General features: G+C 40.2%; 1 protein-coding gene and 1 pseudogene across 1 annotated transcript; one reads left to right on the top strand and one right to left on the bottom strand.

Annotated features, from left to right (window-relative positions):
* The first annotated feature begins 4,927 nt into the window (after window positions 1–4,927).
* On the top strand, window positions 4,928–24,152 carry LOC149141480 (phospholipase A1-IIbeta-like; annotated as a pseudogene).
* A 41-nt stretch (window positions 24,153–24,193) lies between these two features.
* On the bottom strand, window positions 24,194–24,538 carry LOC149141479 (cyclin-dependent kinase F-4-like). The gene has a single exon (XM_089451247.1). It carries the CDS (start codon window positions 24,536–24,538, stop codon window positions 24,194–24,196), a length of 345 nt encoding a protein of 114 aa, XP_089307373.1.
* Window positions 24,539–24,871: the final 333 nt, after the last annotated feature.

The following is a 24,871-nucleotide window of genomic DNA, read 5'->3' as shown; positions in this document are numbered from 1 at the left end:
TTGTCACATCCTCGACTCATCAAGAATCTATCTCCATACAAGTGTAAACCATGCTCAGGTCCATGAAGTAGTCCTCATCTCATCTGCAACATGTCATGATGCTTGATGCCAAGCCATCCCTGCACCATCTGTCATACCTGCTCAACCTGCTTTAAGGACTCACTGCCATGAGCAGCTAACAATGAGCCCCATCTTCTTGTCCACCTAAGAATATGTGGAGGGAGTAGAGCCTGAAGGCTCTCCCTTACTAATCAACTCGATCCATCTGTCAGGATCCTTAATCTCCATCCTCTGTAGATAAGTGACCCAATCCTCCTCCCGGACATTCGGCCTCACATATGCCTCATCATCATCATCATCATCCTCAACTACTTCTAGCCTTCTTGACAAATCCAAGATGCTATCTGAAAGTGTCCTGATGACCAATGACTGCTCGGTAAGCTTTGCCTCAACAGTAGACAACCGCTTACTCATGTCTCCCATTCGCTTCTCATCCTCCATTTGCATCACTCCCAACTTACAATCAGGCCTTGTCACTCCAATGGTTGGCACACCAATGGGTACATCTTCCCTTCCATCATAAATGTAGAGCTTCCTCAAATGTGGAACAATCATAGCATCAAATTGTTTCATGAATTCCATCCCTAGCACAACCTCATAGTCATCAATCCGCACTATAGTGAAGTCGACCTTCCCCGTCCATTCACCAAGTGTTGTGTCCACCATTTCAGCTATACCAAGAACTTCAATAGGAGGAGAATTGACTGTCTTCATCTATGCCCTTGCCGGTACAAATTTCAGCCCAATTCTTCTCGCAGTATCTTCACCCATGAAGTTGTGAGATGCCCCACTATCCACCATAGTGAGTATATAAGCACCTCCAACCTTCATCCGAACATACTCCAACTTGTTCCTCTCAAGATCCCTCCAAGATACCACCTCTGTAGTAGCAGAAGCACCAAGTATCTGCATCATCCCCACAGAAGCTCCTTCATTCTTTGCATTAGATTGTGCAATTGCAGCCACTTTTGGTCTAGAAGGACAATTCTTCACCGTATGTGGTCCAGCACATATCCAACACTTCAAGGCTTTCTTCGTCTTCGAACTATCATCCGGTTTCGAAGCATCATCCTTCTTCTTCTCTTTTGGCTTATCAGACTTCTTCTTCCTATCATCAGAAGTCTCATCATAATGCTCCACCAACCTGTCAACAGCAGCAAAAGCTTCCTCAAGCGTTCTAATCCTCTACCTCTTCACTTCATTGGGTGCCCAAGGCTTCAACCCAATAATGAATTTGAACACCTTGTCCCTCTCCGCCATGTTAGGAAGTTCCAGAACCACACTTGCAAACTCCCGCTGATATGCTTGTAGGTTTCCTGTCTACTTTATGAACTTAATCTTCATCCTTGCTTCCCACGTTTCATCCTGAGGACTGAAATGGGTTTGCAAAGCTTTCTTCATTTCCTATCTGCTTTATGAACTTAATCTTCATCCTTGCTTCCCACGTTTCATCCTGAGGACTGAAATGGGTCTGCAAAGCTTTCTTCATTTCATCCCACGAAGTAATGTCACCAGCACTGCCATTGGCAATCTGATCCATCCTCCTTCGCCACCACATCTTAGCATCCTTTGTTAAGAACTAAGCAGCTACCTTGACCTTCGTCTCATCATCAGATAGACCCAATCGTTCCAAGTATTGCTCCATGACCCATAGAAAGTTGCCAAGAGTCTTTGCACTCCTTGTACCATCGTAAGATTCTGGTTCCTTGAATTTCACATGAGGCACTCCTCCACCTGAGTTATGCCTCACGGCTTCTTCAACACCGCGATCTCATCTCTGGCTTCATCAAGAGATTTCTTCAAGTCCATGATCTCTGCAAGACCCTGGTCCCTTGCTTCTTCAACCTCCTTGACCCTTACTTCCAGTTGTGTACACAAAAGGTCAGTGTACTCGTGTTGTGTCTGGAGTTCATCGAGCTCTTCCTTCATCTTCGAATTAGCCTCTTGCTCCTTAGCGAACAAGTCCATCTTCTTATCCCAGGAAGTCTCCATAACCTCCATCCTCAACAACACCTTTTTCATAAGTGTGATAGTAGCATCCTGCACACCATGACTAGACCCAGCCCAAGATTCAGCTGCCATTGCTAAAACTTCCTTCTTCTTTGCAATCTAGTTTCGATCATCCAACAGCTTCACCCAAATGCATACAACCTGAACCAGCCCTTGTTCCACTTGTATGTGAAACAACTTATTTCACTTGCAAGTACCTGTCACCAACTGTCAAGCTTCTTCAACCCTGAATCAACTTTGATATCTGCACTTCGTCACGAGCAACCCTGCTCTGATACCACCTATCACGATAGTGCAGTGGGATTAGCACTTCATTGTCAACCCGGTCATCAGCCAGCTCTGATACCAGCTGTCACGCCCCTACACCTGCAGTAGTCTTTCAACCGCTTATAGCGAGGTGCGGCACTACCAACCGTTTTCTTTTCACCAATACTTATGTTCGTGGACTACGCCTTATTCACTTTCTCCTACTTAGTTTGTGTTTTGCAACCAAGTATTATTATGTTTATCCTTTATACCAATGAACACCCACACACATTCATTATCAACAACAATTATAAACGAGAACACAATTGCACAGTATAAAGGGAGGGGCAACTCCCTGAACAATGAGTCTGCCCGAAATATATGTATTAATCAATCTTCAATATTACAAGCTTTCACAAGTACACTTGGAAGTCCAAGTTTCATACTTAGCCAATTTTACAAACAAGGTAAACCTTCGTTCACCTTCGTGCACACTTGCACAATGGGTGGGCGCTCACCTGAGCCACCAAGAAACCCACGCCAAGACTTGGCACAAACGGGCGCTACACGATCATCGTGCACGCCTTAACTGACCAATGGGCACACCTTGCCCAACGCCTTCACCCAACTCCAAGTGCGAGCTACCTCCGTGCGGCTAACCAAGACTTAGCGCATGAGCTATGCGCTCTTCCTCTTGTCTAATCTGCGCACTAGATTGTGCACTCCTTTTGTGCGAAGATGTTGATCGAACTTGTGCTCTCCAAATGCTTCCCAAACGCATTTCATATATACCCTTTGTAACGTGTGGGTGGGGCTTGCCCAGCCGACCACCCAACCTTCGTTCACACCCCCTAACCATCGCTTGAACGCCCACACTACAAGTCGGCTCGCCCTCCATCATGGGTCGGCCTTCAAGTGTCTCACTCCACGCTCCATCGGGTATAAACTCCCATCGCATTTCATTGTATCGCAGGTTTCGTCGCAAGTTATGTCGCATAACCGGGTCACCCTACCGTTGCACCTCCGTCGTGTGTTCCAACTCGTCATTCACCCGCGCACGCCCGTCGCACAACCACCCGTGCGCTCCAGCTCGTCGCACACCCGCACGCCCGTCACACAACCGCCCGTGCGCTCCAACTTGTCGCACACTCGCGCACACGCCCGGTCTGCCCGGTGCCCAAACGTGTCGCACACCCGAGGACGTTACAATTGGGCTCGACCGTCGTATCGCCAAAATATTAGCCGACCATCATGATGCCCCTGGTGAAGAATTTCTATTCTATCATGTCTAAGATTTGAAAATGAAATAAAATCTAACATACAACGATACACAAGAGCCCAAACTGGATCAGAGAATTCACGAAACGATGTCAAAATGAAGGAATATTGTTCTTGGACAGGGACAACTTTGAAAATGAAGACATAATTTTTGAACCCTATCAATTTATAGTCAATGACATCTTAGCTTTAACCAAATTCAAGAAATTCAAGAACAACATAGCAAGAACCTTCAATTTCCAATTGTGGAATTCTTCAATGCAGAAAACTAAATATTATAAATTACAAGGCAATGGAAAACGAGGGAAGGGTGAACTCAAAATCCATGAGCATTAAATCTTATAAAAGTAAGTCAAGCTGAAAACCAAAGAAAAAAATCGGAAAAAAACCAAACATGAAAAATCTAAGACTGTTAACTAAAATATATAAAATCTTGCCCATTAACGCACATTCAACTGTTGATGGAAAGGATGACCCATTCCCATTGCATCTTTATTGGTAATTCTCCCCTTTTTGTCCACCGTTACCAATTTACTCGAGTTGTTATAAAACTACTAGTTCCATTGACCGAGGATCATGAACCGCTAATCATGGCATACATGATGAAACTCTCAAATACGATCTCCATGTACCATTGGTGTCTGCCACAAATATTCTGCAATGTTTCAAATCGTTGTTCAGAATGATATCCACACTAACAAATCATATTTGAATCATCAAGACATTTTATACCAATGGAACACGCTCTCCTCGTCTGGGCTATCTTTCTCATGAATTAGAGTGTATGCAAAATCTCTGACTAATCAGGTAACTAAAACTCAAAAATTTTAATTCATGAATGTGAACTGTTATTCAAAATATCAAGCAAAGATGAATATAAACATTATAATATGATATGTATTAAAAAGTGTTTAGAAATGAATTCAATAATATTAAAATCATGCCACTATGATGGAGATTTATGATTGATGTATCTAAACAAATATTTAATTTGAAAAAAAAATCATGTGAAGAAAAATTAGTACTTCATGTGAAGAGTTCGCATTTGATGTAGAGGTTGAAGTGCGGAGGTTCGGAGAAAACACATCCTCCCGCACACACATTCTCTTCTCTCGCACATGTACCTCGAGGTTTTGTTCCCTTGTTACTACACTAGTTGTGCAGGCTAATCTTGTGTTTCATTTAAGAGCAGCGAAGAAAAAAAACCAAAATTCAATAATATGCTACTCACAACTAATTCAATTCGAATGTATCTATGTCTATAGATGGTGTTGATAAATCAGCCAAGACCACACATGTGAGAAGAAAGAATATTGAGAATAAAATGTTGGGAATGGGTGAGAAAAAGAACAGTAATGTGAAATGGAGAGTCGTTCAGGCCAACCATAAATAGCAAGGGTTGTTGGAGATGTTGGACAACGACCTGAGAGAATCCATACACCTTTACAGAGACCTCACGTAGGCCACCTATGATGCCTTTAACAATGATCCTCACTCCAAGTTTTGTGGCAGTAGCAGGTATAGAAAGAAAATTTTCTTCCACAAGGTTTCACTCTCCACATGGGACAATGATGAATGGGACTACCAAGTCACTTGTTTCCTCTATGCCACATCTCTCTTTGAGCTCCCTCAAGCCTTCATGATCAAGTCCTTGTCCAGGGAGGCCTGGAGTTGAGAATCCAAATGGATCAGCTATGTTGTTGTGGCCATAAATCGAGGCAAGCAAAGGCTCAGTAGGAGTGAAATCATGGCCGCTTGGAGAGGAACCATACACATTTTGGAGTGGTTTGATATCTTCAATCCCACTCTAGTCCCCATCATCCCCATTCTTTCTCAACAACTATGCCATGACCACGACCACGACCACAACCACGAACACAAACACCATTGGTACGATAGAGTGCTACATGTCGGTAATGAAGAGGAGCCCAAATTAATGAACGAATGGTTCATTATTCACACTTCAATGGACCCCAAGTCCCTCTTTACTAAAACTAGCGCCACAGAATCGCTCTTGTAACACCCTCCTCCCACATCAACCCAATTAATTGTCCAATTGGGGTAAACATGAGATGAGAGGCTACTATGATATGATTTGACCTCCTAGGTATCCTTAAGAAAGTGGAATCTGTTAGTGTCAGTCTTTCCAGCCTTCCTCCAGTGATCAAATGTGCTCTTACAAAGTGGTCTCAGAGTGTCAAGGTCAAATTTTGTCATTTCAGTGAGTCTTCAAGCAAAATTTGGTCACTAGGCATTAGGTCTAGGCTTTGCCCAAATGTCAGTCCATGTCATCATTCATCTGAGCCTATCATCATTCATAGGGTTTTCATTATCATGTCAGTGTCTAATGAGTCTTTTTACAACTTATTCATGCTTCAGTTGTGCCTAAGCAAGGTCATTTCCCTCTCCTAGGGTTTTGAAGGCAATTTCTCTTGGGCGGCTAAATAATCAGAAAAACTCATATCCTGATGTTCATACACCTTCCCCTATCCTTAAAGTACCTTATAAAACACTTCCCATCCCTTAGATCCGCCAAATTCCTCATTTTTCCACAAACCCTAGTTTCTAGCTACAACCTGGCAATTTTCTAGGTTGGGCCTGTGTTTTTCCCTTTTGGACCCCTTCCCCTCACTCAATCACTGAGATTCCACTTTCCCTGCTTCCTAACATCCCTCCTCACTCCCAAAAATTTCCCCAAGAATTTAGAAGCCCCTTATCCCCTTCATCTCGCTCCATTTCGACAAAATTCCTTGCTTCACACATCGGGACAAGTCGCACTCAAGTGATGTTCCAGAGCAATCAAAGATGAATTTTGGAAAAATGAGAGAGGTTTTTTTCATAACATGCCAAAGAAGAAAAACCTCCTTCACTTTTTGCACAGGTGTCATTGTTTGAGAGAAATGTCAAGAATACCGTTTCCTCAGGAGAATCAAAGACACCTTTGAAGTGACCTTGGGAAAATCAAGTTTTATCCTAGCTGGGTTGGCCAAATGATTTTCTTGATGGGTAAAATGATAACTAGACACAAATATATTTCCAATGAGCTATCATGAGCTTAATTTGGGGTTGAGGAAGGCATTCAAAAGTTGACTGCAACAGTACTCTTCTTTCAGGCAGCCTCATTTGGCACTTTTTGATCAGTCTTGGGAGATTTGATTTTTTACAGGTCAAATCAACTCCAAATTAAAAAATTCCACTTGGTTTGGAAAGTAGACTCAAATACCTTTCCAACGCGCCATCCTGCACCCGATTCTGACATCGGGAAGGCCTCCAAAGCCTCCTGAAAAAGCGCGACCCGTTGGGAGGTGCGCGACCCGTTGAGAGCCCTCCTGCAGTGTAAAAAATCAACGTGCGCGACCCGTTGAGGATTTCTCCACAAAAACTTGCCAGTGAGCTGCCAAGTGACCACAGAATTGCTCAATCTTCCTCCAAATCATCAAATTTGTTTGAGGTAGGCCTTCTACACTTCAGTTGGTGGTTTGTCATGATTGATGGCTCTCGTGTGCAAAAGTTGAATTGGGCAAGTGGATGAAATTTTAAATGGCTCCTCAAACATGTCAGACACTGAAACATATGAGCAGAGTGATGACCATTCATCATCTTCAGAGGTTCAGGTACAGAGGAGGCCACATAGAGGTGGAAAAGGTGGCCATCACAGGAGAGAGGAGCCTACTTCTTTGGCAGGTCTACAAGCTTGTCCTTTGGCAGTTTCTTGCTTTCAGTACATGTCCTGTTATGAGTTATTTGTATTGCACTTGCATGAAGGACATGTCAACCTTGCCGGGGTGGATTTCACTTTGACACCTGAGGTGATTGCACAGGCTACGGGGATTCCAAATGTTGGGGAGATATGAGAAAGTCCTTGATGAGCTATGGAGGATTCGAGGAGACCGAATCTTGAAAAGAAGGAGGCCCGGTGACCTATTGCCTGCTGACCGGGAGTCATTGCTCATTCAGGAGAATGCTCACTTGGAGAGGTTGTTGGCTAAGGCCAACCAAGAGAAAAAGCTGCTAAGGAACATGAAGAATCACTATTGGGCGAGGATGCATGTTTGCAAGGCAAAAATGAAAATGTTCCAAAGGAGGTTGACCGAGGCACTAAAACGGAGAAAAAGGCCAAATCCACTCCGTATCTTGGCTGAGGCATCCCTCAAGGCTCATGGCACTCACTAGCATCATCTACAGCACAAATCCCAAAAATTTTGGAGAATTTTGGGTAATTTTGGTATTTTTGGGAAATTTACAGGTTTTGGCTTCTCAACGGGTCTCACCCCCGGTGAGACCCTTTGTCATCGTAGCTCCGTTTTGCAAAAACTCAACATTTTTGGATTTTTCATGCAAAGTTACACATGCCTATGGATGGAATTGAGTTTTTATGGAGTTTTGGGCCTCCAAAAGGTCAAAATACAGCCAAATTTTGACTTTCTGCCCCTTTTTTGAGCTGCAGAAGTAGTCTTGGAATAATTGACTTTTACTGGGCAAATGATCTCCAAATCCAAAAATTCCAGTTGGGTTGGAAATTAGACTCAGAGACCTTTCCAACGAGCTATCCTGCACCTCATTCTGACACCAGGAAGGCCTCCAAACAGGGCTCCAAAGTGTGCAACCCGTTGAGGAGGATGTGCACGACCCGTTGAGGGAACTTTGCCAGTTTTGACCAGTTCAGCCCAGAAATTGCAGTTTAGCTCCAGTTTGACTTTCTGAGGTCGATGGTGGTCCTCTTGACTATACTTGTAGCACTTTTTGGATACTTTTACTCTTCTTTAACTCTTCTAGAAGTTTCTTGAATGTAAATGGTAAATATTTAATGTATGGATAGGTTTCCTAGCTTATAGAGGAAAGTTGTTTTGACTGCCTATTATCTAGTGCTCAGTTTAGAAGTAGTTGAAACAGCTCCTAGAAAGGGGATCTCGACCCCTAGAGGTGGGGAAAGAGGTTAGATCATCTATATTATGCACTCTTTTGCTCATTTTCATGGTTGGACTCTTGAGGGATAAGCTATCATTGTATTATCACTTGTATCTCTGCAATTTTTGGCTAAGGAAGACCAGGGTTTTGCAGTCATCTTTGGGATTCTTGTGGACTCATGTGTTGATGGTGTGTTTCTTCATGTTATTGTAAGATTTGTTATGTGATTCATTTCCTTTCTATACTGCTGCATATTAAACAAATGAAGTGATAAAGTTAGAATTCATGCTTGCCATGCTCTACTTTTAAATTTGTTTAATTTCTATGTTTTCTGTTGTCTAAAGAGAATTCAAATCCATTTTTTGCTCTCTTTAGCCTTCTTATCTTTCTTCCTAATCATCCACTTCAGCTAAAGACATCAATACAGGTTCCTACCTTGCCCCAAAGACCCCCCTGCAGAAACTGTGTCCAATCCCCGCACCCAAAATTGCAATTCCTCAAATTGCCACCAAAAACCCAAAAAACCCCAAATCAACCTTTTAAATCACTTTACTAGCCTAATATCAGTGTTACCTTGTTGGTCATCTCATCCCATTGAAGATCTGCCGAGATTGACCGGAGAGAGCCTTCTCCTGCCCCGTAGGGCTAGCTACGAGGCTAAATGGTTTGATGTAGCCTTGAGGTTTACCTTTCTCAGTTTGAGGTGAAATTTCAAGCGCTAACAGAATCGATGGAAACCCATCAAACATACCTTCCACATCAGCAACAACACTCCCAGGAGCCATCCCAACTACACAGGTATCGTGCTCTTGGGTCCCACTGACTTTTTAAGCTATTAGACCTCTGGAAGCTCCCATTCTATGGGCATGCCAATGTCAAGAGAGATTTGGAAGCTCCCAAAAGCCTGTATGCCTGCATCCAAGGACTATTTCCAGCAAAACTGTGCCAAATTCTGCGATATTTAAGACACTTTTCAAGGCCAGCATTTCGACCACTTCCCGGAACTTCTTGTAACTTTCATAATCCATTAAACACATGATTACAAGACTAAGAAACCAAAAAATAACTCTAGGGCTAGGCCTAACCATCCCCAACTGGGACTGACATTATGTCAAAAACTTAGCATCAATGCAATCTATAGGTCTAAGATATAAGACAGAGCATGAATGACTGAAAAATTTTACAAGACATAACAAGAAGGATCACCACCTTCTCCTTTTAACTATTATGACATCAATTAGGTCTTACATCCATCGTTTTAACAATTACATGTAAATACATGAAATAACCATGACAATAAATAGTCATATAGCCATGCTTATAACCAACATTAAACCATGAAAATAACAATGAGATAATAGCCATTAAATCCACATATTAATAAGTACAAAAGCAATAGAACTTAGCTTTTATTAAACATAGGAAAATCCATCTCGGTTTGAGACTTCCACGTACCACCCGACCGTAGACATGGCTTAACCAAATCTTTCTTTCAGCCAATCATCCTCGTGCCATATTCCAAGCATGAATGTGGGATCTCATGCATAAACCAATCCAAAAACAACCAAGAGAATCTATAGGTTAAACCACATCCACCCTCACCAATCCATGATCACATCAAAACTGGTGCTCCGATCACAAAACCAAACCAAACTTGGAATGCCATCTAGAATCCATCACTATCCTTCAGGAATTTTCCATCACCTTATCTCTCAAGCTATACCGTAATCTAATCCTGGATCACTGAGCCCTAAACCAAGACACCAATGTCTCAGGATTTACTGCAATCCACATCGGATCACTAGGCCCTAAACCAAGACTCTACCCTCAGGATTTACCGTGCATCCCGCCAAAACCAGTTAAGGGATTCCTAGGCCTTTGGGAATGAACCTTGAGACCACCTCCACACTGGGTTCCAAAATCCATCCAGCAATTCCAAAGCTCAAAACCAAGATCAACATCCCAACACACCATGACATCCAAAAAATATAGGCTAAAAACCATTGTGATAACTCACAAAACCATGCCACTGACAACAAGAGAACCATACACCAACATGCAAAGCCATGCATGTAAAAACCATCTAGGAAATCACACATGCAATATGTTACATGCAAGTATTCATGCTGAAGCTGCTTGATCGTGCTCTTCCTTGCTTGATCCTTGCTTTCCTTCCTTTCCTTTGCTTGATTTCCCTTCCTTGCTCGAAAGCTAGAGCACTCCAAGAAGACTCTAAGTGTCTAAGAGTAAGAGAGAGAGAGAGAGAGAATAATGAGAGAGTTCTAAAATTGAACTAACCAAGCTTGCCAACTGATTCTCAGAAGCATTTTTATCAATGAGGCCTCTACTTTCTTCAATTTCCATTATTTTCCTTCATTATCCTCCTCACATGCAACTTGTGACCTTTCACCTCCCTTTTCTCCTATTTTCCTTTATTTTCATAAATAACTGTGCCAAAAATGCCTTTTTTCCTTTTTAATGCCTTTGCCAACTTCCTTTAGCCATAAACACATCCAATGATGCCCACTAGGATATCTTTGCCCAACATTTAGCTTGGAATACATGTCCCATGACCATGGTCTTAGATGTTTTTACATTAATTTTTAAACAGGTTTGTTACAGAACCCTCCCCCTTGGCGGAACATCATCCTCGGTGTTAAACCACACCAAGAATTCAACAAAACCGCTGAAAAGAAAACATACTACCCATGGAGCTCTATAGCTTAGCTTGTTGCAGTATTTATAATGAAAGACCTGATCAAAAGAAAAACATCATGACAACATTACCAAATAACAATCATACTGCTTACTGGAGCTTCATAACACAACTCATTACGATATTTACAATAATAATCACATATACACACATACGCATTTGCTTCGACCAACAAATAACCATATTATCTATGGAGCTTTATAAATCCAGCTCGATACATTATTTACAATTATATACACATATACAATTTTCTCATCCAACAAATAAAAGGATACAATGGCTGCATCTGGAACAAGGGAATCTAGCTGGGGCTCACACCTCCACCCTCAAATTAATACCAAGATTCACCTCCTTCCAAGGAAGTCTAGAATCCACTGCCATAGTCAAAGTTGCATCCAATGTTCAGTACTAAAATCCAGTGCCACTTGTCCTCTCAGTGAACAGTTACCGACTCATTGTTCGAGGGCACACTCCCAATGTGAATCTGATTCCATTTGACAAAGCTAATGACCAAAACAAATATATCCATGACCTTCCCTTCTCTACTACACAATCCCTTGGGAAATCTGGTCACCCCCTTCCATGCAATCACACACCTTCCAAGTTCCTCTGGAATCTCCATCCTAGGCATTCCATCCCTTGGCAAGGCTTCCTCACATCAGAAGATACAAAAACCAAGGCATATCCCTGTCTCAAGCCATCATACTGTTCATAGCATGCTGATAGAAATCAATGGATACTATTGGGTACCAATGTCCCACAATGGCCCTGCTCCTGAAGTGCTTTACCAACATACTACTGCGCTTCCACTTCCTTTTGATGTTGTTGCTAATGATTTTTTTCAGTTTCGACCACCCAACCAGGCATTTCATGCTTTCCTGTACCAAGCACATAATTTCCATTAAATTCAAAATAAATTGGAATAACTTCAAATCATATCTCATTGATAGCTTGTCAATAAGGTACACTTGCAATCTTGTTTGCTTCTTGCCACAACAAGTCGAACTAATTGTTTGATCAAATCATCATGAATAAACATATCACATCCGATTAGCTCAAAACACAACCATCATAGATAAAAATCATAGATCACATGTAACCATCATAAACCAGAATCATAGATCACATTTAATCATCATAGACCATAATCATAAATCACACGCATAATAAAACTGAAATAAAATATTGTTACTTATCCTTTAATCAATCCTTAGCTTCTACCTTGGTCTTTATTCCGTACGCACTCTGGATCAGTTTTTGTTATACTTGTTTCCCGTAGGCAGTCCTTCACTGCAAAAACTATGCCAGGAAACCAACTCAACTAGCCTTTAGGCTCAAGATGGCCCTTGAACAAGAGGGGGCTCCCTTAGTTGTTACGAGGCTTTGTTTAATGCTATTCACTTGTCACTGAACAACATCCTTTAAAGCACAATGGCCAGATTTATGGTTTTAATTGGGGGTGGTTGGCGATCAATGAAAATCCCTATTCATATTAAATTCCTCTCTCACAGGGTCCCTTCTAAACGTGTCAGCTTCCAGCCTAGCATAACGACTTGATTTGTATAAGAGATTGGTAGAATAATGTAAAGAGATTCCTAATAATTGAGCAGCCAGACTGATTACTTAACAACTAGGAAGATTTGGATGCATGTAGAATATTTCTACAGCCCGACAAAACATATTCAGGAGAAAATAGAAGGACAAACAATAACCAATTTCAAAGAGGAGCTAGATCAGATAGACAGTCTGCTATACTAATCTCTTTAAACAATTATAAATCTACTGGAGATTTCAGAGAGATTGAAACACAATCTGTTCTTACCTAGGTCTAATATAATATTGTGAACATGTGCATAAAACATATATGGAAATACTAGAAAAACATACAAGAAACACAAAATTCTGTCAAGCCAGAGCCATAAGGCTTTCATTAGAAATCAAATAAGAGAAGCTATTACAAAGTGTAGAGTCTTGGCATCAAAAGCCCACACCCATTACTTCAATTGATGAAGTATTTATAATGTTTACATAAAAAATATCTTGCAACAAAATGCAAGATTTATTAGAAATAGAACGGAAGAGCTTAAAATAACAATTACTAAAGTTGTTTTAAAATCAATTATAGATAACCAAATGAAATGCTGGTGCTTATTCTGTTGTATTCGTTTTAATGATTGGATCCTCTTGTGGAGCTGTGCCGCTATTAAATTGGCCTCGCTGTCACCTTATGAGCTACTTTGTTGTGTTCTGTTGATCTTCAATGCCAAAATATGCTCAACTGATTGCTAGGTGTTCTTCGAATACAAAGATGTTGCCTTCAAATCTTGAAACAATTTTAATTGTTGACCTTGAGACAGGTATATGACGTGGAGGGAGGAGATGATGTGGATGCAGAAAGAAGGCGTGGGATGGAACGGTAAGCGGGAGTGGGATGAGGCATGAGGAGATAAGTGGCAGTGGTTGATTAGACAGAGGGAGTGACATGGGAGCGGACATGGACGACAACGTGAGAGCAGTGGTAAACAACTATTTTCTATACCACATTCGGGGGTAAAGTGAGGCGGTAAGTAGTTTCGGGATTTTAGGTCCCAAAACACTAAAAAGCGGATAAGGTTGTTTAAGTGGGCGGTATAGAAAACTACCTATTTCGGACACCCCCCCCCCCCCCCCCCCCCCCACTAATAACCTTCAGACGACAAGGGAGGGTCGAGGAGGAATATGGGCTGTTGGATCGGAGGGAGATGCAAGGGATGGAAGGAAAGTGAATGGAGTTTAATGAAGTGACGGGATACCCGATGGGGCTAATGGAAAATCTCTGAAAGCATGTGAGAAGGGTTGTTTTGGTGTGCTACATGTCGACTGCTGAGTGGAATCATGTAGATTTTTGAAAAACCATTTCCAGCCTCTAAGGCGTGCAAGAAACCGTTTACCACTTTCCTGCCGGAACTCAAAGAAGTTTAACTTCTTTTGAATAACCACATCACATCTGTTTTCAAGGTTGTCCTGCTTGCATGTCTCGACGTGATATGCATCGATATCCTTTGATAGGACGATCCAACAACTGTGGTGTGAACCAATCACAAATTGCCACGTCACCTTCTGTACTGACATCATCCAGACCCTGTGACTCATTCCCGGGTTGCCACGTGTCTTGATGATGTAGGCATTGACTTTTGACCTAAATCTTTTATTGGCTCGAATTTCTTCATCCGGACTCGGATTTACACGCTGTTTGCACCGTTGGATTCGTATTAACGAGAACTTCAACGTGAGCCCACTTTCACTTGCATTTGAAGACTTTTGATCTGGAGGCAAAACTGAATCCATTTTGGATCACTAAGAGGGGTGTTAATACTTAGGGATATGAAGGTGGAGAGTAATGTGAGTGGAGGGGTGATATAAGGATTTAAAACTTAGAAATAGGATTAATATAAACTAATTGACATATAAACCTAAGTGAAAATATTTTACTCCTTTGCCATGAAAACACATTTGATGTTTGTTTGTGGCACATTTAGACTAGTAGCCTATGCATTTATAAAATCATTTAGTGTGCCAAAATATGTTACAACATCGACTCCAATGGGGACTGCTTCCCCCTATGGGATGAAAAGAACAAGCAGATCATTTGTCTTTAGCATTGGGCATGGATTCATACTGTAAACTTGATCATCAAGCATCATCTTCCATAACCAACTCTCCTGGATCAACCCTGTCATTTGAATAGCCTGCTAGTGTAGACTGCAACCTATAATTGTGAAATGCAGCCATATGCGAGCACTAATCCAGATACTCTTTCAATTCTGAAAACTGAAAAATTCTAAAGACTGAAAATATAAGCTGATCTATCATATACTCTTCAAATCACACCATTCATTAAACAATGAGCACACTGATCTACTGCATACTAAAATTCTGAATATCTATCCAATCCCCACACTTCTATCTAATTGAACTGGAAACGTTACACTATTAGGTGAAATCTGTTTTCCAATGTAACCAAGTGCGGAGTGGATCTAATGACAAACCACATTTCCAACAGCTGAAAATCTGAAGAATATATACAATATGAACATAAAATCTCATGGAAAACTTATACTCACAGGTGTATTTTAAAAGTTGCATCCTATGCTGACATTTTATATTTCTGATCAAGGTTGAGAGGAGAAAACATATCCTACTGATTACAAGTATCAATGAACCTTGCGTAGCAGTAATGGCAGTTGAAATTTCAAAACAAGAGTGGGATCGGTAATCCAGTGGAATCTTCATCCGACAAAGTGAAGTCACCATGTGAAAATAATGTAACCAATACAAATGCCTATTCCTTGTTCACCAACGAGAAATAGGTCTAAACTTTATCATTCCCTGTAGAAAGATTTTTACTTTTCTCCCTGGCAGCGGTGCCAATTGTTGTACCTATTTCTTGTAGATAGTCCTTGGCTGCAAAAACTATGCCAGGAAACCAACTCAAACAGTCTTTAGGCTCAAGCTGGCCCTTGAACTAGAGGGGGCTCCCTCGGTTGTTACAAGACTTTGTTTAACATTGTTCACTTGTCACTAAACAACAACCTTGAAGCACAATGGCCACATTTATGGCTTTAATTGGGGGTGGTTGGAGATCAATGACAATCCTTATTCATATTAAATGTGGAGTCTCTCACAGGGTCCCTTATGAACGTGTCATCTTCCAGCCTAACAGAACGACTTGATTTGTATAAGAATTTGGCAGAAGAATGTAAGGAGATTCCTAATAATTGAGTAGCCAGACTGATTACTTAACGACTAGGAAGATTTGGATGTGTGTAGAAGATTTCTACAGCCCAATAAAACATATTCAGGAGAAAATAGAAGGACAAACAACAACCAATTTCAAAGAGGAGCTAGATCAGACAGACATTCTGCTATACTAATCTCTTTAAACAATTATAAATCTGTAGGGGATTTGAGAGAGATTGAAAAAAAATATGTTCTTACCTAGGTCTTCTAAAATATTGTGAACATGTGCAGAAAACAAATATGGAAATACCAGAAAAACATACCAGAGACACAAAATTCTATCAAACCAGAGCCATAAGGCTTTCATTAGAAATCAAATAAGAGGAGCTATTACAAAGTGTAGAGTCTTGGCATCAAAATCCCACACCCATTACTTTAATTGATGAAGTATTTATAATGTTTACATAAAAAATATCTTGCAACAGAATGCAAGATTTATTAGAAATAGAACGGAAGAGCTTAAAATAACAATTACTAAAGTTGTTTTAAAATCAATTACAGATAACCGAATGAAATGCTGGTGCTTATTCTATTGTATTCATTTTAATGATTGGATCCTCTTGTGGAGTTGTGCCACTATTAAATTGGCCTCACTGTCACCTTATGAGCTACTTCGCTATGTTTTGTTGATCTTCGATGCCAAAATATGCTCAAATAATTGCTAGGTGTTCTTTGAATACAAAGATGAGATGATGTGGACGCAGAAAGAAGGCATGGGATGGAATGGTAAGTTGGAGTGGGATGAGGAAGGAGGAGATAAGTGGCAGTGGTTGATTAGACAAAGGGAGTGACATGGGAGCGGACGTGGATGATGACGTGGGAGCGGCAGTAAAGGGCTATATGCTATACTGCGTTCGAGGGTAAAGTGAGGTGGTAAGTAGTTTCGGGATTCTAAGTCCCGAAACACTAAAAAGTGGATAAGGTTGTTTAAGTGGGCGGTATAGAAAATTTCCTATTTCAGACCCCCCTGCCACTGATAATCTTCGGACAGCAAGGGAGGGCCGAGGAGGAATATGGGTCGTCAGATTGGAGGGAGATTCAAGGGATGGAAGGAAAGTGAATGGAGTTTAATGAAGTGATGGGATACCCGGTGGGGCCGGTGGAAAATCTCTGAAAGCACACGAGAAAGGCTGTTTTGGTGTGCTATGTGACGTTGCTGAGTGGAATCGCATAGATTTCTGAAAAACCATTTCCAGCCTTTAAGGCACGCGAGAAACCATTTACGGCTTTCCTGCTGGAACTCAAAGAAGTTTAACTTCTTTTGAATAACCACATCGCGTCCATTTTCAAGGTTATATTGCTTGCATGTCTCGACGTGATATGCGTCAATCTCCTTTAATCGAACGATCCAATGACTGTGGTGTGAACTAATCTCATATTTCCACGTCACCTTCTGTGCTGACATCATCTAGAACCTCTGACTCATTCTCGGGTTTCCACGTGTCGTGTTGACTTAGGCATTGACTTTTGACCTAAATCTTTAATTGGCTCTAATTTCTTCATCCGGACTCATATTTACATGTCGTTTGCACCGTTGGATTCGTATTAATGAGCATTTCAACGTGATCCCACTTTCACCTGCATTTGAAGACTTTTGATCTAGAGGCAATACTGAATCCATTTTGGATCACTAAGAGGGGTGTTAATACTTAGGGATATGAAGGTGGAGATAAATGTGAGCGGAGGGGTGATATAAGGATTTAAAACTTAGAAATAGGATTAATATCAACTAATTGACATATAAAACTAAGAGAAAATCTTTTACTCCTCTGCCATGAAAACACATTTGATGTTTGTTTGTGGCACATTTAGACTAGAAGCCTGTGCATTTATAAAATCATTTAGTGTGCCAAAATATGTTACAATAGTTTCCACACCCGACAAACACCTAGTGTCTTCTCCTCAACCATGTGCACATACACATAGTGTGCATCACACATATACAATCACACATGACATATAACTCCATGCAATACATGCACCTATACTTGACATACAACACATACACCTACACCCAGTGTACAACACAACACAATACATACACCTACGTTTGGTGTACAGCACAACATAATACATACACCTACACTTGATGTACAACACAATACATATACGTACACAAAGTACAACACAGTGAATATACATGTCATGCTACCACGACTACACCATGCACATACATAATATCACATGTGCAAAACACAACATGTACGACATGCACATAATAATGGATGTACACTAGTACTGCATATACAACATGTACACAGTACCACCTATAAACAACACCACCTGCATAACGTGTACACAACATCATAAGTACACTAAACCACCTGTACATGTACACAATGCCACATGTACATTGTACCACCTGTACAACATGTACACAATGCTAGACATACACAACACGACATGCATGACATGTACATGACACCACATGTACAAAATACCATATGCACCACATGGACACAACACCACTTGCACACAACACCATATGTACAACATGTACACAACACCACATGCTCACAACACCACTTGTACAGTCATGCACACAACACCACATGTACATAGCACCACATGTACAACATACACACAACACCACATGTACATAGAACTACATATCCAACATGTACATAGCATCATCTGTACACAACACTGCATATCCAACATGCACACAACACCATATGCACACAACGCCGCATATCCAACATGTACATAGAACCATCTATGCCCAACACTGCATATGCAATATTCACACAACACTATCTGTACCACCCTGTACATAACATTTCATAAAAACATGTACACACACTATATATACACAACACCACATGCGCACAACATCACAGATGCAACATGTACAACATATACAATATATGCACAACAATAGTACCACACATCCAAAACCACACTGTCTCTACCAAGCAACCTTGCTTCCAGTGTCTCTCTGCCATCCATGCTTATCCTAGCATGCCACACATCACGTTGTTTTCATTTAATTGATGTATCCCTCAGCATTATCCCTTCCATAGCATAAACATAGACATAGTGTAATCACATAATATCAATTCATATCCACATGATACTGACCTCAAAGATCTGTCAGGCTACTCTTCCCACTTGATTCCTCATGAACCAGGAACTTCTTCATACCATTCACCTACATAAACAATCATTCCTCCACAAAAACGATTCCTGATGACCCTGTCAGATAGTGACATAGATACATACGTACACACATATATATAACATTAGCACAAAAAAATCATGATATCATCAGAAAATGACATACCTACATACATACATGTATACACATATATACAATGACACAATCGCGATCACAACATAATTACCAGATATCATAAGGTCAAGGTTAAGAGAACTTCCTTTATCCGTGCAACGCATGTACAATATCAAGAACAACAATTCCCAATGTAGATAAGGAATTTGACACCTCAAATCTATTTACTTTACCTTTCTTAATTACTTTTTTCATGACTGTCCTGCCATCATCCATTTACACTAATGGACCCAACCAATCCATCTAGTTGTTATACACTTGCCTTTAATTGCCCTTATACATGCACTGAGCTTCATCCGGGCCTTACATCACCTGTTGAGTTTCATTCATCTCTGCCCAGGATCCACTAACTTTCCTCTTTCCCAACCAATTTCCAAGACTCAAAACTTAAAAGGAAAGCACAAGAAACAAACAAGAAGAAAACCATGAAAACCAATAATAACACGACTCCACAAAAAAAGTGGCATGGCCATGCAAAAGACACAAACAAAACTGCAATCAAGCACAAAAAATCACCAAAATACCAAAATCACAAGACTAACAACAAACACCATGACTCAATCCCCATGGTTCCAATGCTTCCAAGGGAAAGCTCAACCTGAGCCTTCTTCAAGATTCCATGGCAATTTCTTTTCCATGATATCCCTTGCTTCATACTGCCATCAACACATAGCTATCAATGCTTAAATAAACATAACAATACACTATTTACCTTACCTTTTTGTGCCAAGAACATTTCTTGCAATTGAACACATCCACGCCATCTCTCAAGGGACTCCAATTCCCTTGACAGATCCACCTGTAACTAGAGACTAGCTAATATACCTGTCAAATACAAGTTCATGAATCTAGCACATATCCACATAATGTCAAACAAGATTAAGGTTAAGAATACTTCATGTATGCAAAGCACTCATTCGTTTGGAATTAGGGTTTCCAAACATAGCCAAAATAATTCTTGCCCAATTCCTTTCTTTGACCTTTTCCTTGCTGCAATTGAGTGTTACTATGCACTGTCACATCACCCAACTGTTAGTTATATAAACACATCAACTATTACCTTATCATGCTAATATCAAGCATGTTTCCTGCACTATTTACACATGTCAAACACATGTTCCAAATATCAAGACAATCATATCTATCAATTTGAAATCAACCTTTACCAAGACTAGCAATCATGTCATAATTCATAGTCAACTCATAGTCATTAGACATAATACTACAACTGTCACTTATTACACTCATGTACATGTTAGCTATATCAACACATATGTGTTAGTACAATCATCTTAAAACAAGATTATTCATTCAGGAAATCTTATAGACACATACTCATATCATGCAAGTAATCAAACATTCAGACAATAGATATCCAACATAATAGACACCAACACTCAAACACCAATTAAACAACATATTCAAGCATTCAAGCACAAAGTAGATGACATAAGCAAGCTCATACCTTAATGTGTCTTAGAGGAGGCTATGGTGTTTGCACAATCAATCCAGAATAGCATGATATAACTTCATGACATATCAACTTAAAAATAAATAAGGTCACGATATCCATAATAGTCACTAGCTAACATGCTCACATCATATTCTCATAAACATTTCCATTTATGCATAGCAAACACATATGTATGATCAGTTTAAATTAGTACAACACAATGTCACAAATAATTCTACTCATATCAGAATGTCATAACCCTAACCATCTGCATAGGCCAATCCAATTTAGCATGATGCATATAACATCAATATTTTAATGTGATAACCTAATCATCAACTCACTAGCATATAACAACAACAAGCTATATATCATGCTCATCAACAACATCTAACCTAATCATCAAGCTAATTATCATATAACAACAACAAGTTAATCTATAACATACTCATCAACAACATATAACATAATCATCAAGTTATCTAACATAAAACAACAAGAGCAACACATACAACCACAGGTTACTACCACTCATGACTATTTGACACATGTGCATATGACTACACTAATAAACTAGCATATATAATGTATGTAACCATAACATCAATAGACATGTACATAAACCTAATGTATATAACCCTAATGCATATAACAATCCATTAATTAACATACATGCATGTCAAACATACAATTCATGTATGATGATCTGCTCTTACCTCGAAGTCCATTGTTGCAACTTCACTTTAATGATTTTCATCTCCTACGCATCATAACATATCAATAGCATCATGATGACCTAATTTCATACAATGTCCTCATGCACAACAACCTTCACCATGCCAATGCATGCGTAGCAACATATAGACACTAACATGCATAAAAAATGCATATACAACCATACACTCATGATGACACATTCCACAACAACACCATCAACCTTCACCTGGCGATATCACTACAACCATGATCAACGCCATGTAAATGCAACACGTACATGGACTACTAGCATAAGGAACATGTATGCAACTAACATGAATGCATGACCAACACATCACCCATCTAGTAAGTGGGGTGAACCATGGTCTGGTACCACACTGTAGTATCAAATACCTAAAGAGAGTGCAACCCACTCTAATACCACTATGTAACACCCTCCTTCCACATACCCAAGTAACCATCCAATCAGGATAAGCATGAGAGGATATGTTACTATGATATGATTCAACCTCCTAGGTATCCTTAAGGAAGTGGAATCGCCAAAAACCCATCAAACATACCTTCCACATCAGCAGCAACACTCCCATGATCCATCCCAACCACACAGGTATTGTGCCCTTGCGTCCCAATGATTTTTTAAGCTATTAAACGTATGGACGCTCCCATGCTATGGTCATGCTAGCGTCCAAAGAGCTCTAGATTCTCCCAAAGCTTGCATGCCTGTGTCCAGGGACTATTTCCAGCAAACCTGTGCTATAGTCTGCAAGATTTAAGGCACTTTTCAAGCCCAAAATTTTGGCCACTGCCTAGAACTTATTGTAATTTATGGAACCCATTAGACACGTGATGACAAGACTAATAAACCAAAAACTAACTCTAGGACTAGGCTTGACCATTGCCAATTGAGACTGACATTTTGTCAAACACTTGGCATCAATGCAATCTAAATTTGTAGGATACAAGATAGAGCATGAATGACTGAAAACTCTTATGACACATAACAAGAAGGATCACCACCTTTTCCTTTGAACTGTTATGACATCAATTAGGTCTTGCATCCATCGTTTTAACAGTTACAAGTAATTACATGAAATAATCATGACAATAACCAGTCATATAACTAGCATTAAACCATGAAAATAAAAATGAGATAAAAACCATTAAATCAACATATTAATAAGTACAAAAGCAAGAGAACTTAGCTTTTATTAAAAATAGGAAAATCTGACCAGGTTCGAGACTTCCATGTACCACCTGACCGTAGACATTGCTAAACCAAATATTTCTTTCAGCCAATCACTGCCATGCCATATTCCAAGCATGAATGTGGGATATCATGGATAAAACAATCCAAAAACAACTAAGGGAATCCATAGATTAAACCACATCCACCTTCACCAGTCCATGATCACACCATAACTGGTGCTCTGATCACAAAACCCAATCGAAGTTGGAATGCCATCTGGAATCCATCACTATACTTGAGAAAATTTTCGTCTCCTTGTCTCTTAGGGTTTATTGCAATCCAATCCTGAATCACTAGGCCCTAAACCAAGACACCAGTCTCTCAGGATTTTCCACAATCCACATCAGATTACTAGGCACTAAACTGAGACTCCACTGTCAGGCTTTACCGTGTATACCGCCAAAACTGGTCAAGGGATTCCTAGGCCTTTGGGAATGAACCTTGAGACCACCTCTGCTCTGGATTCTGAAATCCATCCGACAATTCCAAAGCTCAAAACTAAGATCAACATCCCAACACACCATGGCATCCGGAAAATGGCAAGGCTAGGCTGAAAACAACTGTCATAACCTGAAAAAACCATACCACCGACATCAAGATAACCATACACCAACATGCAAAGCCATGCATGTCCAAAACAACTAGGAAATCACACATGCAATATGTTACCTGCAAGTATTCTTGTTGAAGCTGCTTGATCCTGCTCTTCCTTGCTTGATTTGTCCTTTCCTTTTCTTGCTTTCCCTTCCTTGCTCCAAAACTAGAGCGCTCCAAGAAGACTCTAAGCGTCCAAGAGTGTGAGAGAGAGGTAATAATGAGAGAGCTCCAAAGCTGAACTAACCAAGCTTTCCAACTAATCCTCAGAAGCCTTTTTATCAATGAGGCCTCTATTTTCTTCAATTTCCATTATTTTCCTTCATTTTACTCCTCACATGCAACCTATGACCTTTCACCTCCCTTTTCTCTTATTTTTCTTTATTTTCATAAATAAGTGTGCTAAAAATGCATTTTTTCCTTTTTAATTCCTTTGTCATTTCCTTTTCCAATTTCCTTTAGCCATAAACACATACAGTGATGCCCACTAGGATATATTTTCCCAACATTCAGGTTGGAACACGTGTCCCATGACCGTGGTCTTATATATTTTTACATGGATTTTTAACCAGGGCTGTTACAGTTCTTGGTGGAGATCAAGTGACTCATTGAGCTTTACAAGGAAGATGATGTGAGTATCACTTTGGTCGGCCATAGTCTCAACGCAACCATGGCCATTCTTAGCGGCTAGGATATTATGTAGAGCGGATTGAGTTATGTTCTTGGGAATCCCAACATTCTGGTGACTACCTTCATTGTCAGAGGTATCAACATTGGGAACATGACGTTCAAGAAGAGGTTTGAGGCTCTTCCGGTGCTGCGTGTTCTATTCTGTGGCTTCAGGTCACAGTGACAATATATTTCATTGTACACGCCCGCAAGCCTGTTTAAAATCTAGAAGTAAAAGCTACTCACCTCATCCTTTGAGAATGAACGATCTCTAACTCTTCTCTGGAGCTCTGACAGATCACAGTCCATCAGCTCAAGCACCACGTACAACGTGGTGCCCTCCAATATGACATCATGCAGGTAAAGTATGTTGGGATGAAACCTCAAATCCGCTAAACAATTCACCTCTGCGCAATCCTCATATCTAGAGAAGTTTCCGTTGAGTCTCTTGATGGCCCAAAATTCGTCTTCCACCTTATCCATTATCTTACAAACGATACCATGAATTCCTTCTCCTGATTCCTCAATAACAACATAATGACCTCCCTTAATCATTAAATTACAATCCATAGCTCTTTGAAACTAGAAAACGGTAACAATAGTAACATGAGGGCGTATACGAAAGTGCGAATTATGTGGAGGTGTGTTTTCTACTTCGCACCTCTGCACAATGGCTATATGTTGTGAATTGAACAAAGAAAGGAAATAAGACATTCAATGAATAGGAAATTTAATATAATAATTTATATGGATTACCATCATGTTAGTTGCTTCAGTAGCGTGTAAATGACATTTTTCTTGGAATTGATTTCCCTCTTTGATGTGGTGGAATTGTTAAGCAAATTTACGGATGAAAGTGTAAAGGAAATAAGACATTCAATCTATATAAAATTTAATATAATA

This window comes from Pinus tabuliformis, chromosome X, assembly GCF_031772625.1.
Source record: "Pinus tabuliformis cultivar Carrire ecotype Pingquan chromosome X, CPIR1, whole genome shotgun sequence".
Classification (NCBI taxonomy): domain Eukaryota; kingdom Viridiplantae; phylum Streptophyta; class Pinopsida; order Pinales; family Pinaceae; genus Pinus; species Pinus tabuliformis.
This window is presented reverse-complemented; position numbering and strand designations above follow the sequence as displayed.